A 19,902-nucleotide genomic window follows, 5' to 3' on the forward strand; every position below is an offset into this window, starting at 1 on the left:
GGACAGTACGCGTAAGCCAAACTTTCAGAAGAGATCAGAGAATGGTTGATATTGCTCCTAGTTTGCACATCACAGCTTGAGAGGCCGTTTCCCATGCGGTGAGCCGAGGGCAGCACCACCTGTCCTCCCTACGGACCCCCCGAGCAGCAGTACGGGTCTCTGTCCAGTACCAGTCCGTGCCCACCGTGGCTGGGGCTCTCCTCCTTGGGTCCGTGTTCAAACACCTCAGTGCTTCATAACACAGATCGATGTGGAATGACAAATACGTATTTAAACTGGCTGTTGAATCAGTGTCAACAAAGACTTCAAAAATAAGGGCCCAGCTCTAGAAAAAGCTATGAGCAGGTTCAGCTGGGTTTTGGGCTCAACTCCTCTAATGCAACCATGCCTTGGACTGGTTTTGTTCCTGACAGGACACCTGAATTGGTGCCCAACAGAGATGGGGACATAGGCACACATGCACTGGGACGTAAGCTCTATATGCATTTGAGGTTTGAAATAAATCTGTAGTTTACATTCAAATCTTTTTAACTCCTAGGTTTAACTATTATTTTGTTAGTTGCTCTGGGAACATGGAAGAATTTTTTTGGATGATAAAAGTATTTGGCTTACTGCTTAAGTAGATACAAATACTCAGACAAACAGAGGTAGCGTATTCGGATGGTTTCATGTTGCTTTTATATTTAGCAATATGAAAGCTGCTCTTTTTGAATAACAAAAGTGGCAGCACTGTAGGAAGCTGGGAGAGTAGTTTTACTGTGTGCATTCATTCCTACAGGTCTCTTCAGAGGAATCTGCTAAGGAAACTTTCTGCTGACATTTTCAAGAAATACCAAGACCTTAAAAATCTGTAAGGGAGTGCTTAAATTCAAAATATCTATTTAGTGCCTTGAATATTCATTTTCTCCCTCTCCCGTACACATGCAGAGAGCTTAACATCTAAGTGACAACCCTTAAATTAAATACTTAAAATTCTGTTTTGCCTCATCTAATTGTGTGACCTGTTTGGCTCAAGCACCTTGATTCGCCATCTCTCTGTTTGCAAAACCATAATCTCTGCACATTTATTTATATTGACTATACCAGAAAAATGCTAAACTTTCATCATGTCTGAAGGAAGTTACATTTAAAATGAACAGTAATATGCCAAAAGAAATTAAATCCATTTACTCTGCAAAACAAAAAACTGGAGACTTAAACTTGCCATCGCTGTGGGAAGCTCACTCACCTGGCGCTTGGTATGCCTGGGACCAGCTTGATGATGCCTCAACTAGCCAAGTTGTTATGGCAACACAATCAATACTGATATGTTTTATGACGTGTGACGTATGTGTTAAAAAATCATAGCCTGTAATGACTTTTATTTATAGAGAATTAGTGAAATTAAGAATGAAATGCAAAAGTCTAAAGCAGGGCTCCTATGTTAACCAATGCAAGGCACCGAATAGTCCTGGAAACTCACGGGAGTCTAACTTTGGTGGAAGCTGTGCTGTGCTGCAGCACCATCCTGGAAAACTCACGGGAGTGTAACTTTGGTGGAAGCTGTGCTGCAGCACCATCCTGGAAAACTCACTGCAGCGTAACTTTGGTGGAAGCTGTGCTGTGCTGCAGCACCATCTGGTGTCACAGCTTCAGTGCCAGTAAGACCTCAAAGCCTTGGAAGATGTTTCCATTAAAAGAAACGCATCCCCACCTATCTGTACAAAACGTTCCTTTCCAATATTGATCTCACACCTTTCCGATCCACAGCTGTGCTCTTCAGAAAGCTCTGCTGCGGTGTTTGACACAAAGTGATTCTGTAAAAGCGAATTTCATGTTTCTCGCTGCTTTTTAATAGGAATGCATCCAGATGCTTTATTAACTATAATTTAATTCAAAGGATTTATGTTGAAATATTACTTAGAGAATAACCCTACAGTGCTTTAAAATTCTTTGAAAAGGATTTAATGTTTGCTGCTGAAAATATTTTTTAACTCATCATTTCACCAAAGTAGATAAACAGAAGGAAAAATTAGTATTCTTTAGTTTACAGATTAGTAGGATTCACTTTACATTTTTGTTATGCTATCTTAAAAATGCAGCATTTTGAAAATTCTCTGATACTATAAACAGAAAATTTAAAAGCACGTTTTAACTTGACATTTGCCGTGCAAGATTTTGTTTGTAGCAGGGCTCTGGATGGAGCTCGGGTCAGGCAGGTGGGAGCTGCAAGGTTAGGACCCACCAACAGCCATTTCATTTTCCATCTCAGGCAAACCAAGCGTCCCTTGGAATGAGCTCCAGAATTCTCTTGGGGGTGCTGGCGGTATTCCTTTTAAGACACATTTGCAGCTGTATCTGTGAAATGGTTACTGTCACATTGTCCATCTTGCCAGTTTAAGGTGTGACAAGTCTGACAGCTTCTTTTCAAGTATCACACATGCGTTGTTTAGTTGATATGTTTTAATTGGGGGGTTATGCTTGCCCCCAACTAGATGTTGTTGGTTTTGTATCTTCTCAGGTATCTTCAGAATAACAAAATCAGAGCTGTATCTGAACGTGCTTTCACAGGTTTATACAACTTGACAAAACTGTAAGTATTGCTTTTCCAATACGGAGGGGAAAAGCAGCAGAAAGAGCTCTGAGAGTCGCTATGGACGCCTCTCTTATTTGTTCCAGTGTTGGGAAGTTGCAAAATGGTCCAAATCTGTAACTCAGTAATTGGATTGAGAAAACAAAGACAGATTAAGAGCTATCTGTGCAAATTTATGTGACAGGGCAATACTTTGCAAATACAAGTGAGCTCCTATTCCCCAAATCCTCAGAATGGAGGGAGACAGTATGGTAGTTACCCTGCAGAAAGTCAGAGAGGATGAAAAAGGGATAAAACAAAAGGGAGAGCTTATGATGGCTGAAAACTCTCTAACATTGTTTTTTGATTTACAGAAGCAACCCAAAGTAACCAGTATCAGTAATGAAAAGCACACTTTTTTTATTTTACAGCAGCTTTTTGAAAGGTGCTTCGAACTGAAAGGAAATGCTCAGTGAAAGAGATGACACATAAATTGCTTTGCTCGGTTCAGTTTTTTGTTTCTGCAATGTTTTTAAAAGGAAATTTTTAAAATGTTGTACCTCTTATTTTTTCCATCCCATGAGTGTGGTTGATTATCTGTTATTACAGCTGTTGTTACTGCCTTCCCAGAGCAGTTGTAAGTTCTCACCCTTGATTTCCCAGCTTTTCCCATGATTCTGGTATCTACATTTGTGACTGAGGTTCTTAGCAAAGACTGAACGAGATCCTGGGAACATTCATGGATTGAATCACTCCACAGAAAGAAACTGGGAAGGGCCTAAAATACAACACAATGAAAATACTTGGCTTGCTGTGTTCTCTTACAGCTAAGACAAAATGTTCTACATAATCGCTCTGGAAGTCCTCACTAGAGAGTCCCGCCTTGCTCTCAGAGGGGCATGAAAATTACCATAATGAAAAGTGATAATTATGAAAAAAATTAGTGGTATTCTGATAAATTATCAAGGAGAAAGAATCTTAAAACTCACTTTCGTGTGTCTGATGCTAATTAATAACTGCATTCATTTGCCTTTGTTTGGTCTTGGTTTAGATACCTGAGTAACAACAAGATAAGCAGTTTGAAGCCTGGTGTCTTTGAAGATCTCCACAGACTTGAATGGCTGTATGGTTTTTTATTATTTGTATCTTTATTTTCTCAAGGGATAACTAAAGCAAGACAAAGAAATATTTGAATTGCCTTCTTTTCTGTGCATAGCAGTACTTAAATAATAACTAAGGAACTCCTGTTGCACTGTACAAGGTAAAACTCTGATTTACTTTGATGAGAGCAGAAATCAGTCCTTGGGCCTTAATGGCTCCAATGACTGATGGCTTTTACAATACTAAATAATGTTTATTAGTAATTTCTTGTTACAAATTAACATATGAAATAACTCAGATACTATAAAACAGTAGAAAGATCATTTTGGGGGCAGGTCTTCCCCTGTAAATAGTGCTTGAAATGTCACAGACAAAATGACTCTCAATCCAAAATATTAGTTTATTACAGCTTTTCAGACAGATTAAAATAAAATATTATTTGGACTCAGTAAAGTTATTTTTTAAAAAAGCAAATAATAACATGCCTAACATTTTTCTGTGTGCTTGGAACTGTTGGATTGCGGTGGAACACTGTTACGTTGTGCTGCTTTGTTTTCACAGAGAATCTATTCGAAGTGTCTTGATCAAAGAATTTTTAAAACTTGCAGGAAAACTTTTTGAAAAGTTGAAAGTCATTATTTTCTCTAAGTTTCTCTATTTAGTTTTTTTTAAATTGAGTTCTTCTGAAAGGAAATTAATTCAATGAATGCCCTGACCTGCTAAGGAGCGGTGCATTCATTTTTTAAGTAGTTTGAATGGACATTTAAAGAAATCCACTTTGAAGTGTGTTACTTTTTATCATCTGTTCAATTTAAGACTGCAGTCAATGACTGATCTGATACATGCTTTGCTGTAATTTGTAGGATAATTGAAAACAATAGGATAAATCGGATCTCTCCATTAACGTTTTACGGACTCAAATCACTTATCCTCCTGTAAGTATGGAATAGGAACCTGAAGTGTTATTTAAAAGAACGAAACAGGAAGGGCAGATATATAAAAAACGTTTTATAATGGCTGTGCTTGCTCGCCACGGCATGCTGGTGGTACACCTGCAGCTCTTCCTTCCCCCCAGGCTGGATGTGCTGGAGAAGGAGGATTCTGGCAGCGGCAGACATGTGATGTCTGGAAAACCATAGGGAGATGGGTGGGAAAAATGGTGAAAAGACATGGTCACTGAGGGGGCACAGCCGTGGCAGCCGCAGCAGTGGGTGCCAGTTGTCCTCCAGGGCGGCAGTGCAGGGGGGTCCCCCAGAGCTCCTGTGCCCCGGCAGCAGCCCAGCCCCCTTCCCCAAGACTCTGTCCATAACCTGCCACTGCCCTCGCCAGCCTCAGCGACACAGGACCCTCTTCCCCTGCAGCCAGGGGGGAACCTCCACTGGTATCCCCCTCCCGCCGCCATCCACAGAAGGCACATGTTATGACCAAACCGTCAAAATATTTGTGTTGGCTTGCTATGTCTTATTTAAATAGCAGTGCAGCGAACATCTTGCCTTTACCTGGTAATTAACAAGTTAAGGATAAAATACTGCCCCACAGAATGCCACGGGGAAAATATGTGGAAGTTTAAGAAAATAATACTACCTTCAAGACTATGAGAAATGAATCAAGCTTTGACTGCCTTTTTTTTTTTTTTCCAAAAGTACAAACATAAAAGACATTGATTATTTTTTTTCTGTAATGTAATTTTTGGCAAATATAGCCAGCTATATACTATTTCTTTTTTTTTTTTTTTTCAGAGAGTTGATGAATAATTCTCTTGCTCGTTTGCCTGATAAACCTCTGTGCCAATATATGCCAAGACTAAACTGGCTGTAAGTCTACCTTACATCACTAGAAAAGTATTATTCTCTTTGTATATACATACATATGTCTATGTATGTATTCCATGCCGCTTTTTCCTAACGGGGCACTGGATGTTACAGAGTGCCTGCTGTGTCGCTGCAGGGTTGATGACCTGAAGTCATCAGTTAACCTGCAGAAATGTTAGATGTATGCTTCTCGCTCCCTGCTGTGCAGTCATGAAGTTCTGGTAGTGTTTTTAATTACCTTAGAATAACTGCCTGAATATATTTTCAGTGATCGATGTTTTCTTTTTATATCCCAGAGACCTTGAAGGCAACCATATCCATCATGTAAGAAATGTCACTTTCATCTCCTGCAACACTTTAACTGTACTGTAAGTAATAGGATATGCTAGCTAGCAGGAGTGAGCTACGCTTGTGCTGAACAGTCGAGGGATTCATCAAGTTAATATTAAAGGCTTTCTGAGTATTGTGGTTATTTAGTTCTTAAGGAGGTTAAATCAACATTCTTGGTTTTAAACAAGTGCCATACAGAATAACCACTGTTTACATTTATAGCAAAGTTCAGCATTGATAGATGCAACCAAACTTCACTGATTTGGACTGATACTAAAACTTAGAAATTTTCATTCTAACTTTTTACTTGAAAAAGGAGGCTAAAATCTCATTTAAAAAATGCAGCAAACATAAGAGATACATAGCTTGTTTCTTCATGTTAAAGAGTTTGGCTGGCTCATCAATTTTAGAATTTTCCCTGAAGTTTCTTTAATGATGAGGTAATCATCTTCAGAAAATCCCTTCCACTTTTTGATAGATTAGTAGGCTCCACCGTACTTGTCACTTGCAATTTTTAACTTGTGTGCAGTACACATATTCTTGGCTTTCTCTTTGCTTTTAAAATCCAAGTTGTTCATTTAAGGGGCAAAGTCAGTGGCAGGTGAAATAAATATGGGTGAAGGAAGAGTTGCACAGCCATGTGCCTGTGTCCGAGATGTGGTTAGGTCACAAATCTTCCAGCCCCCTTAACCTTCCTCCTGCCCTCGGTCAATCTATACCAGCCTCCTATGCGGGGGGTATATATGTGTGTGTGTGTGTGTATATATATATATATATATATATATATATGCACAAATGCATGTGTGTATAGGCAACAGAAGTTATTTATCAAATAGTAACATGGTAGGCTTCTAGATCCAATTAGCTTGTTAACTGAATTGGGCAAATATTTGAAGATGCAGAGAAGAGAGAATTTTTAAAGTTTATAAAAGGTTTTCTCCAAAAACAAATAGATGTCAAGAAACAGCAAATTAAGTTTGTTTTATTCTTTCAGGGTGATGAGACGAAATAAAATCAGCTCTTTAAATGAAAACAGCTTTTCTTCTCTCCAGATGTTAGATGAATTGTGAGTAGATTACTTCTCTTTCCTGTACAACAAGTCATATTTTTTTATAATTTATATTACAGTTTTTTATCATAAATTCTTTTCATATAACATGCTCTGGCTCTGGAGATAGCACCCATCATCAGGTTTCTTTCTATATATTTAACAGAGAAGGAATAGTTGATAAAGTACATATTCTGTATCAAAATATCAGGGGGTTTTCTCACAAGATCATTATATTCCGTGAACAGAATAATATTAATTAATCTTACGTCGCCACAATCTAGGTGCATGTGTGCCTTCAGGTTTTTTTAGACCAGTTTGCCAGTTTCAGTCAGATGGAGACCTTTATGCCTCAGACCTTTACTCCTCTGTCCAAAGTTATTAGGGTTTATGTTTAGTGAAAATAAGGAGTAAGGTAGAGAGAAGAACTAAGGGACAGATGTGCTGGTTAGCCCACGTGAAAGAATTCCTGTCATGAAACAATATGTTTAATTTATTTCCAAGCTCCTACAACCCAAGTTAAGGGTGTTTTACTTTCTTTGTGACATGACTGAAATAATACTAAATTAAGTATCTAATGGGATATCTGAACTAACTAGACAAAAAGATCCAATGGATATAGCTTCCCACCTTGTTTTAACAGCATTCTTTTACAGTCCAAATTTCTGATAACCTATATAATAAATAGTATCCTATTTGGTAAATAGAATAAAACTGTGTGTCTTGAAATTGCAAAACTGTTTGGTAAAGTTACTGAGCCTAGTAAGAACTTACTGTATCCTACCTGTGGCTGTTTCTGCAGAGATTTGGCTAGCAACAAGATTGAATCACTTCCTCCCTATATATTTAAGGATCTAAAGGAGCTTTCACAACTGTAAGGATTCTTGATTATTATTATATATAACTGTATATTACTCATTTGATATGATGCTTTTGGTCATGAATGCTGGGAAAGAAAAGAGCACCTTTTTTTGCATCACTTGAGCTCTGTCTAAAAAAATACTTACTCCAAAAGTAATTCTATATAATATTTTGCCTGGAACAGTTTTGTAAAAGATGTGTATTTTCATGTCCCCAAAGTTCAAATTCTACCTTTTTCCAGATCTTGTTAGTATATACAAAATTAGCTGTATCATGAGAAGTTTATAAATTGATGGGAATGTTTAATGTGATATCAGGATGTGGCACTAAAAATAGATCATAAACATGTAAGAACATCATACAGATGCCTTGGTTGCAACTGCTTTTTTCCTGCGAAAGAGTTCCAAAAAAGCATAGGATACTATAAAACCAGACATAGTCTTTCTTTTCCCATGACACATATATAGGCAAATTCTCAAACACTGCTGCTGAAAAGTCCCAGTCTTTCTTGCACAATCTGAAAGAAGCACTAGTGGCAAAATGGGAGATGTCTCTATAGAGGAGAGGAGATAGTATGCGGAATAACTTATTTTTTTGCTTTTTCAGCATCCTTGGGATCCATTGCAATACAGTGGGTTAACCAAGCGTATACCGCTGCATTGGTTGGGTTTGCGCATTTTAGTTACAATATCAACATGAAACATGAAGCTATAGGGAGAAGAAAAGGGAGTTATTTTGAGAAACCGTTCTGCACACAGCGATAGCATTTAATGCTAATGTCTACTTCTACATTCCACTGCCTCTGTCTCTTGAACTCACACAAATGATTACAAAAAAATAGATTTTAGCAACTAGCAAAATCAATTGTAACTTATTTCTAAATGCATGCAGTTCAGCTAGTTTTTTTTACTTGAAAGACAAGTCCTGGAAGTTTAATAACTAAAAATTTCTACAGTGAAAACCTTCAAGCACCAGGTGGGGGGAGGCAGATGCGTATGTGTACATGGCAATAGCATGCCTCATCCGACTGCTCTTCCCACTGGCTTACCAAGCTGAATAACACTGAAGGAATGTTACCGTTTGCAGTTGCAACTGCCAATCGTACAAGTCCTTCTTACAAGGCTGAAAAAGCAAATGGGTTATGTAGTTTGACTTTATTCTTAGAACAAGCTGTAAGGCAGATCTACAAAATTACTCATGTCTATGTTGTATTTACAGGAACCTTTCTTACAACCCCATCAAGAAAATACAAATAGACCAGTTTGATTTCCTAATTAAACTGAAATCCCTGTAAGTATCAATTTTTTCATATTTTATCTACATTTTCTTTGTGATTATGCACACCACCTTCAGAAGGACATGATCCAGAATACGTTTTGTAAGAAATTGCCCTTGAAATAGTTTATAGTTATGGTGATGACCCTCAACAATTTGAGCCTGGAAAATAATTCCTAGCAATACTCAAATTTTCCTTCCTGAAAATACCAGTTTAATAATTGAAATTTTTCCAAAAAGAGATCATAAATTCAGCTTAGAGAAGGGCATTGCCTTTTCTGTTACTACAGAACAAGACTAATACAACCCTCATTTGACCTTGCACAACTTCTTCACAGGGCTTAAGGGTTATGCAAGGTCCAGTTGGGGCTATTAACACCACGGGCAGGTACCATTAGGGTATGTAAAGACAGGAATTATAAAAGGATTTGGTATATGTATAAGTTTGGGGACATGTTTCCGTTCTTACAGTACCTAATGGTAACACCATGGAAAGAACAGTAGAAACCAAGTATGATTCAGCTGCCATATCTGAAGGAGGTGGAACTTCTACAAACCTTATTGAAGAGTTTAGGGGGAGTCTTTGTGGGTGCACTAACGTAGCAGCTCTAACTTGAATTCTGCCAGGGAGTTCTTTCTAAAACTGGGGGATAGTGTAGTGACAATCTTGCAAATCTGAAATTATCCTGTGGTGGATTTAAGTACCTCTTCATAGCCACTGCACATCTGCAACACCAACCTTGGTAGAGCTGAGTTTTGTTGGTCACCATTCACAATCATAGAACCATAGAACGGTTTGGGTCAGAAGGGACCTTTAAAGGCCATCTAGTCCAACCCCCCCTGCAATGAGCAGGGACATCTTCAACTGGATCACGTTGCTCAGAGCCCTGTCCAACCTGGCCTGGGATGTTTCCAGGGATGGGGCACCTACCACCCCTCTGGGCAGCCTGTTCTTGTATTTCACTACCTTCATTGTAAAAAAATTTTTCCTTTTAGCTAGTCTAAATCTACCCTTTTTTAGTTTAAAACCATTGCCCCTTGTCTAACCCTTGTCCTATCACAGCAATGGTCTGGAGATCCAAAAGGAGATGTTTCCTTGGATAGGAATGTACCAGGAGTTTATGATTTGACCCTGAGCTGTAGCCAGCAGTGCACATGCTTTTGTGGATCAGTCCAGCTTCCTCACAGTGATTTAGAATCTAGTGGCCAAATTCAACTAAATTTGGTAAATGGCTAATGACCTGAAAAAACTAAATCTGTACAAATTTCATGAAAATAAGAAGCTGAGGACAGAAAAGAATAATTAATAACCTCCCTAATCATCAGGCTACAGCATCTACCTATCCATTATTTGACACCAAACAACTCACAATTCAGTGACTGTCACCTTCCGTGGTTCCAAGTTAAGAAACTTCTTAAATCTTGAGACCGATCTATAAGAAACTGTGTATTTCAGCAGTTTTTATAACATCAGTTGCCTCTTTTCTAGTTTGAAATAGTAAAAGTAGCTGGGGAAAGCACACCCTGAGATTCATTGCAGTGCTTAAATAAAACTTAACACGCTTCCATACTGGGGGCTTTTTTCTTATCTCCAAGAGAAACCACCCACCAGCCCACAGCAACTAACCAGTAAGACTGTTACTTTTCTCAAGTTTTGCCTAAATGTTTTCAGAACTCCCATGGATATTGCATTCAAAGCACTGAACAATGAATTCATATAAGGCTTCCCACAAGGAGAACCAAAGATCTCCAGCCAGTTGCATGTCTAACCAGTGGATTGGAAGAATACAGAAACTGAAGTTCTAGAAGAACTTACAGTTACACTGTACTGATCTAGCACTGCAGGGGAAATAACAGTGCCATTTTCAATATATTTTTGGAAAAAATAAAGAAATCCCATCCATGCATCACAAGAAAGCCAACATTTTCCCTTACATGCCGCCTTCTATGTCCTGGCTTCCTGCTGCTCCTGACACAATGAAGACTGAATTCCTGCAGAAGTTTGTTTAGCAAAGCACTCCCTGGGATAAAAGACAGAAGAGACATCTAAAATATTACTACTGGAACAAGTTATTATTTTCCCAGAGATGATGAAAGAACTTCAGTAGAAAAATACTTTGGAAGGGCAACGTAATAATCAGAGCTGCTGAGAGCACTCAAAGAGCCTTCTTCATGATTTTGGAAGAACAGCAATTCTGATAAACTGCAATGTATATTATTCCAGTTCAGCCTTTATGCAGACTTTCCGTTCAAGTTTAAAAGGAATGACAGATTAGATGCAATTAAAGTTCATCTCTAGTTTCCTATAGTCATAGAAGCACAATTAAATGCTCATGAAGTTTGTTCTTTTACTACTGTGTTCCTATAGCCTTTTACTGAGGGTGTGTTGTTTACAGTAGCTTGGAGGGCATTGAAATTGCAAACATCCAGAGAAGAATGTTCAGACCCCTGAGAAACCTTTCCCACATGTAAGTAGATTATTCCAGCTTGCTTGCTTTGGTCTGAATTTTTAAATTTATGGAATATTGGATAATTGAAAACAAAAGAATATAGAAGGTAGCATGCGAGCAGTTGTCAAATTCTGACAATTTTAAACTAATTTTTCTTCTTTCAGAATATGTTTTCTGAGTAGTTACTAGAGAGTTTTGATATTCTGGTAACCAAACTAGAATCACCTCTTGTCTGTTTTTCTTTCTTACAACCAGATATTTTAAGAAATTCCAGTACTGTGGATATGCCCCCCATGTGCGCAGCTGTAAGCCCAATACTGATGGGATTTCCTCCCTGGAGAACCTTTTAGCTAGCATCATACAGAGAGTGTTTGTCTGGGTTGTATCTGCCATCACCTGCTTTGGAAATATTTTTGTTATCTGCATGAGGCCTTACATCAGATCAGAGAACAAGCTCCATGCCATCTCAATAATGTCTCTCTGCTGTGAGTACTCCATGAGTAAAAGTAAAAGAATATTGGTTTAGTCTGCTCATAGCATGTACGATATCTGTTACTGTAATATAGTGACACATTTCCAATACGGAATTAACTGAACTTTCATGCTGTTGTGAATGACAGTACAAAATGCTGTACCTTACGCACCAGGAGGTCTCATCAAATTCTGCCTTTGGCAGCTGATAAATTCCAAAGGTTTCACATTTGATTTTAATGCTGTGAGTCTTGTGTCAAATTCTCACTTTCTTCAGCAAAAAGAAATAAAATTTTGAAATTTTCAAAGGCCCACAAAGTGAAATTTTACTATGCATTTTTGAGTAAATACTAATTTGCATGTGTAAATATTGTGTTCAAGATAGTTACGCTGTTTTTCACACAATCAAATGTTACTTACACAAATGCAGTCCCTCTTAGCTCCCCAAAATTAAGAATTAGGGGGTTTTATTTTAGTCCTAAAAGCAAGACAAGTTTATGGACAAACTATTTGACAGAATAGCCACTACAATCTTGAGTACCCTATCTCAGTAACAAGTCTATAAGTATTTCACAAATGCAACTAGTAATTGTCAACAGTGAATAAAATGATTGTAATGTTTCCAAATACAGCATGTCAGTGATTTTGAAACATTTCCACTGGAACAGTCTGAGCATTATGCAAAACCTCTAGCCAAAATACCCGAGAAGCCTTCAGCTCTGTGTTGACGGTTTGTCTCCCCTTAGAGGTCTTAGAAGACTATGCACTTTAGTTTTATAAGGTGGACGAACCAAAACTAAACTTTGAACCCAGCTGAGACACTCTACTCAAAGCAAATTATCTTAAGCCAAATGTTAGTATCAAAAGGAATAAGACCTAATAAAAAAGGGTTGCAAAAAATATTTCTGTAAATGAAACTCTATCTTTTTCTACCTGCAAACCAATTTTATCTGAGCTTCAAAAAATCAGGTTGGAAACAAGTATGAAAAATAGACTATCAATTTAAATAAAAATAAATAAAATAAAAAAAAGGAGGAATGGAACTGAATTATACTGCCTTAATCATCTCATGATAGCATTCCAACTATAACGCTGATTTCATATCTTTATATTAGCTGTTTATATTAGTATGTTTTATATTAGTATGTTTTCCTGTATACATATATACACACAGAGAAATTCAAATGTAAATAATGATGTTAAGCACTATGTCCACAGGTGCTGATTGTCTGATGGGGATATATTTATTTGTGATTGGAGCTTTTGATCTTAAATATCGCGGAGAATACAACAAGCACGCTCAGTTGTGGATGGACAGCATGCATTGTCAGTTGGTCGGATCACTCGCTATTCTGTCTACAGAGGTGTCAGTCTTACTGTTGACTTACCTGACTTTGGAAAAATACATCTGCATAGTTTATCCTTTTAGGTTTTTGAAGCCCAGAAAACGCAGGACAATTTCCATTTTGGTACTTATCTGGATAATTGGGTTTGCTGTTGCTTTTATCCCACTGAGCAATAAGGAATATTTCAGGAACTACTATGGCACCAATGGCGTCTGTTTTCCTCTTCACTCAGAACAATCAGAAAGTTTAGGAAGTCAGATTTATTCTGTTGTCATTTTTTTAGGTAAGTTGCATTTCTTCTTTATATATGATTAGAGCTGCAAATGAACTTAATTTTCAAATAAGATAGCTTTGCTGTGATGTTCACACCTGATATTTAGATGCTCCAGTAAAAATCTTTTTCCAGCTTGAGTATTTTACTATATCAGATGGATACTTCCTTATCTTAAAATGCATGAAAGGCTGAAAAAGCAAAAAGAAATTAATGACCATTAAGTTCCTGAATTAATAGACCTTGTCAAAGAAGCTGAGCAATGGTAAGACCAGAGGAGAACTAAGGGTTTGGATCAGATGGCAGCCATTTTTTAGGTGTTGACGAATGAAATAAACACCGGAGCAGAGGCAAAAATTTGATGTTAAGGTGAAGACAGACTCAGATTTTCTAGTCACTTAATTCTATAGGACTAGCGGTTTACACAAAACATTTTTCTTTACTACCCAGCCTGCAAAGAGGTGATACGGAATTGCTATTATGCTGTTAAGTTATAACTAATTTTAACTTCTTAAACAGGTGTAAACTTGGCAGCTTTTATCATCATTGTGTTTTCCTATGGGAGTATGTTCTACAGTGTTCACCAAACAGCTGTTACGGCTACTGAAATTCGGAATCATATCAAAAAAGAGATGATCCTTGCTAAACGTTTTTTCTTCATTGTATTTACTGATGCACTGTGTTGGATACCCATTTTTATTTTGAAACTCCTTTCTTTACTTCAAGTGGAAATACCAGGTATGTCCTTTCTTTTGTGAGGCTGTTTCAACTGTGTCTGTACGAAGAGTGTTGTTTCTACTTCAGAAGAACAAGAATTGAATCTATTGAATTCTCTTACTGTAAGGACTTTTATGTTATAATCTATATGTATGTACACACAATATAATTAACTATATGGTTTTACCATTGAATTGAACTATATTATTATAACCATCTAAGGTTAGTCACCTTTGAGTCAGCCAAAAAAACCCCAAATTCAAATTGTTCAAGTCTGTCTCCACACAATATCTATACAATTTACAAAATGTGTTAAAAAAACAAGGCTGAATTGCATTGGCCTTTCTCAACTTACAGCTTTTGCTGGTTCTGTTGCCTAAATATGGCTCAGGACAATAGAGTGTGTCCTGTCTTGATTTAACAATATAATTGCTAACCTGAAATAACTTTCTTTTATAAACTGGTATTTATAGTTGAAACCATTAAGTTATATAAAGCTCTGCTTACCTTCGTTATGCTATGAATATATTCCCATGTAAAAACAGTGTAACCTAAAAGATTAAAAGATGCACCTCATTTTTTTTTCCTTCTTCTTGCAATGCCAGCACATGCCAGGAAAATAGCCACTTTATGTAGGGCTTGTAAACCCTGCTAGAAAGAACGCGTGAACAGGAGCAGGACTATCAGCAACAGCAGATTCTGATTCAATGTACAGTACATATGTTACAGTACTGGGCTGGCAAGAAAACATTTTAGCTCAGTGGATTTTGTCTTATGTGCTGACCAGAAGTGTTGGGAGTCACCTTTTTAAAGTTTTTACTTACATTTCAGATGTCTGGAAGTTACATTGATTATGTCAAGTATTGTCAGTTATTTTAAATCTTCTAAAATGTTTCTTCATGAAGTTATCAAACCACCTAAGAAATCTTAAAGAAAATACTGTGAAATGTGGAAGCAGATGTATTCTGAGTCAAGAAACCTTGACAAAATCTTGCTGAACCACAGGGGTGATCTTGAGTTCAGCAAATTAATATTCTTAGATACACCAGATTAAATACTAACTAGTCACTTCATAAAACTAAAGATATGAGAGACAGTTCTCTAAGTTTACAGAAGTTTTAAACTCCATTTGGATAGCATTTCTTTTTTTGGGGGATACACTAGACAGCTTTTGAGCTAAGCATCTGCTTGTTTCCAAAAGTGTAGCCAATGTGATGGGCATCAATAGGAACGTATTGATACTGCAACAAAGTTGTAAAGCCGGGGAGGGGCAGAAGCAGGGGGAGAGTGAATTAAGCTTTTTGTGCAACTTGGAACACTTCTATAATTGTTTTATAAATCAAACAATGCAACTGAGGGCACCCACTAACATCTTCCAGCACTTTATTCCAGTCCCTATCTCTGCCTGCCCCTCATAACTTACCTCCCAAACAGTAAAGATGAGAAGGGGAAGCTGTAAAAATGCACACAGGCTCTGCTACAGGCAGGGAAGCAGGAAACCCTCAGAGAGGAAGACAGTGTGAACACAGACTTACCAACAGGGCAAGGAGGAAATAGGGAGGATGTATACAGTGCTGTTTGAGAGGGGAATAATGGAGAAGTCCTGGTGCAGTGGAGAAAATCAGCCTCAGAGGGGATACAGGGACTGAAGGATACTGCTTTGCAGGAGGACAGGACATCGGGGACATCGTTAGGATTGCGTGGTACTAGTCAAGGGAAGAAGAAGAGGAACAGAGATCACAGGAAGACATAGGGAGCAAAGTAGAGACAAAAAGGTTTGGGGCAAGAGAACAAGGCCCAGCCAGAACAAGTGTGCCGGGGCTATGGTACAGAAAAGTAGGAGAGAGAAATTGAAATACTAGGAAAGTAAAAAATGTCAGGTTTTGCAGGGAGTCCAGAGGGAGGTAAGAGTGCAGTGCAAGTATAACAGTGAGAAAAAAAAAAAAAGTACCTGTTGTGACGTGAGCTCAGCCTAGGAGTATGACCACCCCTCCCAGCAGGAAGCTGTGCTGCATAGGCATCAAGCACTTGCACTAACGGTTACAAATGCTGGAATGCGTGTTACAGCTTCCTTTCTTTTTCCCTCCCTAAGGTACCATAACTTCTTGGGTGGTGATTTTTATACTGCCAATAAATAGTGCTTTGAATCCTCTTCTCTACACTTTGACTACACGACCATTCAAAGAAATGATTCATCAGGTTTGGTATAATTACAGACAAAGAAGATCCCAAAGAGGTAAAGGCAGTCAGAAAACATACGGTCCATCATTCATCTGGGTAGAGCTGTGGCCAATGCATGAAATCACGCCAAAAGTAATGAAGCCTGTGCTTTGTACAGACTCCTCTGACGCTTCAGTGACCACACAGTCAACAAGACTAACCTCATACACATAAATACATTTTGAATCTTCATGGTGACACCCGCACTGTTAGCTTCACATCTGTGGGCTTACTGCTTTACAGCAATGAGGAAAAATGAGGGAGGTGTGACACCTGGGCTCGTGTGAACCAAAGCAGGAAGAAGAGGGAGCAATGTGTCTGTCTGCAGGTAGAACTAACACAGTAATTTTGCAATCTCACAATGGTACCTGACATCTCCACAACACATCCCAGATAAGAATGAGAAGTCAGTTGTTTGCTTTTTTCCTCACAGAAGCCACAAGTGTGGAAAAAAGATGAATCGTCATTTAAAACAGAAATGTTTCAAATTCATCTACCTTTTTGGGGCCGGGGCAAGGTTATTTTCATTAAACTTTTTTCTTTTAAAGTCCGCGTATCAACAGCTGAATTTTTTTTAAGAGTTATTTAGTTTCCTCATTAAGATTTTTTCTTTCCTCCTCAAAGTTTCTGACTAGCTTTATTTAAGCTGCATCAGCTCTTAATAGCTTTCTTAGTAGCCCTAAGAAAAATATTTATATTTCATAATCAGATCAGTTTGTCAAAGCCAAACAAGTGAAAATTTTATTCCTAGTAAGAATTTACCAACCAATTCACTCACATAAAGACAATCTTTAAATTGTAATGATCATTGCAATTCAGGCAGAACCTGAACTGTGGGGAAGAAAAAAAAAAAAAAAAAAAAGGTGCATCCTTCCCTGGAAAGGCTGGACTGAGTATCCCAGCACCTTGATGCTGCATTTTTTCTTGCTGTTTCTTAAAGAGCTACCATAAAAGTAGCCTGCAGACTTCAAAAGCGTCATTTCAGTCTAAGTTGTCTGCCTCTGTATGTGGAATAACAACAGATGGCCAAATAGAAGGCTATCAGTCTTAACAGGTGTCATGACATCTACATTTCAGTCCCCTTGTGCATTTGATTGGATGCATTATAGTTAAAATAATATAAGGACCATGGCCATTCAGCACTTGTTGGAGTATTATTTTACTTATCCCATCTGAAACAATCCCCTAGATGCAGTTCCTTCACATACACTTACTGAGGAGAGTCTTTTCCGTTATGAATTACTACAACTTCCCTGCTTCTTCTTTCAGTACCGTGCTCACAGTCTGACGGTCTAGAAGCCCACAAAGGTAAAAGACATGCTTCTTTTGCATTGATGACTTGAAGCTTTTTAAAATGAAGTTAAAAGATACTTCCAATGTTTGCACTTAACTTCTTAACAGCATAAGAAGTAGAATTAAGAAAAGTGTGATTCACGCTTCAACTGTTTACAGAACTTTGGATTATCTTGAAATCAAAAATTGTTAAGCATCTTGTTTCCACTACTGTTATGTTTTATTGAAATAAAAAGATTACCTGCTGAACAAAATGACTTTTCCAAGTTGCCTTTGCAACATTTTGGGTTGCGGGATTAAAAACAGCTAAGTGAAAACCTGCCATGTGGATTGCCTTTAACTGGGATAATTAGAACTCAATTTAATACAACTTGCGTACTTTGAGGGGCCAAGTCTCCTCAAGGACTGTAACTGCTTTTGATGAGATATGCAAGGATGTCTCTCCTTACCACTACTTCCTTTTTCTCTTAACTTGATTATGGATATATTCAATGTTGTAATTTTTTCTGTAAGTAACACAAGAATATGCATTATTTCAGATTTTTTTTGTAACATCTTTATTGTTTTGATAAGAAAACTACAGTTTGTCTTTTAAAATGTCGTTCTACCAGTAAAAATAAGGCTGCCTAACAAACCATGGTAAAGCCATGTTCTCCTGCAGCCTGTCATTGCATTTCAGCATTACTTTTTTCACAGTGCTCTGGTAAAGGTATAGGAATTTCAGTATAGCTACTTATTACACATTAGTGATCTTTTGGACCAAAATGTTCTGTTAACAACAAGCTCTAGATTAACTAACTAGTAACTGCTTAAGGCAAAGATAAAAAATAGGGCCAAATACTGAAAAAGCTCTAACATGCTTTCTGAGAGATGGGAGAAACCATTTCACCGACTCTTTTCTAACTGATGGAGGCCTTTACTTACAGTTCAGAATAATCCATCCTATCAATAAATGATGCTGTTAAACTTCTACCATGCAGAGATATATGGTCCATCATAAGGCACTTTATTACAACAAATTATAGTGTAAAATTGTTTGCAGTAATCAAACATCTTGCAACACATCTGCAGCTTTACAGAAATGTATTGCAATACTGCTAAAAGTAGGCAGGTTTGGCACATAAGGCTTACGTGAAGCTCGTAAAATAGACACAACTCGCCGTATTACCCCATCCTCAAGACAAAGCGTGCATAGAGAAAAGATGAAGTTAGTTCAGCAAGTTGCTCTGGAGTTGGCAGTGTTTCCGCTGGTGACAGCTCCTAAAGCAGGGCTGGCGAGACCTCGCAGGACACCAGTTCCCCACCAGTAATGTGTTCTGAAGGTACCACACAGGCTGACTTTGCATCCACCGTGCCGGGGGGCGGTTAGAGTATTTCATGAGCGCTTTGAGCTGCAACAGAAGAGTCTAAAAGTCAAAACCGATTCCCTAAACAAGGCCATTTTAGCCGGTGACTTACACACAACATCCATACGACTCATCAAATATTTCTGAAAGAACGCCGGGCTCACGGGGAGCTGCTGCAGGAAAACAAAAATCCACGCCAGCTCCTAAAGAAGCTGGTTCGCAACAGCCCCGCACCCCGGCGCGGCGCAGGCGGGGGCTCGGCGGGCCGTGCGGGGGGCGCGGGCAGGGTCAGCCGCTGGGCTTCAGGGACTCGTACCCCTCCCTCAGCAGGTCCCGCCATGTTCGCAGGAACCGGGCGTTCTCCGAGCACTTGGTGGCGAGCTCCTCCACCTGGGCCGACACGGCCGACGTCGCCTCCAGGATCTTCGCCAGCGAGCAGGCGGCCTGGGGGAACGGCAGAGGTTGGGGGTCGCCCATGCCCTGCAAGCCCCGCCCAGCGCCCTCCATGAGGAGACCCCCGCCCGCCCGCCGCCGCGCCAGCACTCACGTTGCCGATCTGCATCTCCACCTCCTCCAGCAGCTCCCGCGCGTCGCCGGCCGGCAGCTCCGGCGGCCGCGACCCTCCGCTCCCGCCGCGGACCCTCCGGGGCCCGGCGCCGGGCGATCGCTCGGGCACCGCCGCGGGCGGCAGCGGCCCCGCCTCGGCCATGTCCCGCTCCGCGCACCGGCGCCGCCCGCCGCCCCGCCCACCCCGCGCCGAGCCCCGCCTCCCGCCCCAGCCCCGCCCCCGGAGCGCGCTGGGGGCGGGGGA

The 19,902-nt window shown here is 39.3% G+C and overlaps 2 protein-coding genes across 3 annotated transcripts in view; one reads left to right on the forward strand and one right to left on the reverse strand.

The window, feature by feature from the left end:
- The window catches only part of RXFP1 (relaxin family peptide receptor 1), a 31,761-nt gene extending 14,954 nt beyond the window's left edge, over nt 1-16,807 (forward strand). The window contains exons 4-17 of the mRNA XM_040582400.1: nt 779-850; nt 2,501-2,572; nt 3,603-3,674; nt 4,516-4,587; nt 5,392-5,466; nt 5,760-5,831; nt 6,788-6,859; nt 7,644-7,715; nt 8,921-8,992; nt 11,377-11,445; nt 11,683-11,912; nt 13,117-13,527; nt 14,035-14,253; nt 16,325-16,807. Of these exons, the coding sequence (XP_040438334.1) occupies nt 779-850; nt 2,501-2,572; nt 3,603-3,674; nt 4,516-4,587; nt 5,392-5,466; nt 5,760-5,831; nt 6,788-6,859; nt 7,644-7,715; nt 8,921-8,992; nt 11,377-11,445; nt 11,683-11,912; nt 13,117-13,527; nt 14,035-14,253; nt 16,325-16,626 (1,882 nt within the window). The 3' untranslated portion in view covers nt 16,627-16,807. The remainder of the gene's footprint in view (nt 1-778; nt 851-2,500; nt 2,573-3,602; nt 3,675-4,515; nt 4,588-5,391; nt 5,467-5,759; nt 5,832-6,787; nt 6,860-7,643; nt 7,716-8,920; nt 8,993-11,376; nt 11,446-11,682; nt 11,913-13,116; nt 13,528-14,034; nt 14,254-16,324) is intronic.
- Nucleotides 16,808-18,257: 1,450 nt separating this feature from the next.
- On the reverse strand, nt 18,258-19,833 carry C1H4orf46 (chromosome 1 C4orf46 homolog). Of its 2 annotated transcripts, XM_040601080.1 has the most exons (3): nt 19,639-19,833; nt 19,408-19,535; nt 18,258-19,136 (listed from the first exon to the last, which is right to left on the reverse strand). In XM_040601080.1, exons 1-3 carry the CDS (start codon nt 19,798-19,800, stop codon nt 19,121-19,123), a joined length of 306 nt encoding a protein of 101 aa, XP_040457014.1. In that variant the 5' UTR covers nt 19,801-19,833; the 3' UTR covers nt 18,258-19,120. The 2 variants fall into 2 exon arrangements, with proteins under 2 accessions (XP_040457014.1, XP_040457006.1); XM_040601072.1 differs by lacking the exon at nt 18,258-19,136 and having other exon boundaries at nt 19,358-19,535.
- Between the last annotated feature and the right edge of the window lie 69 nt (nt 19,834-19,902).

Source organism: Falco naumanni, chromosome 1 (genome assembly GCF_017639655.2).
Source record: "Falco naumanni isolate bFalNau1 chromosome 1, bFalNau1.pat, whole genome shotgun sequence".
Taxonomy (NCBI): domain Eukaryota; kingdom Metazoa; phylum Chordata; class Aves; order Falconiformes; family Falconidae; genus Falco; species Falco naumanni.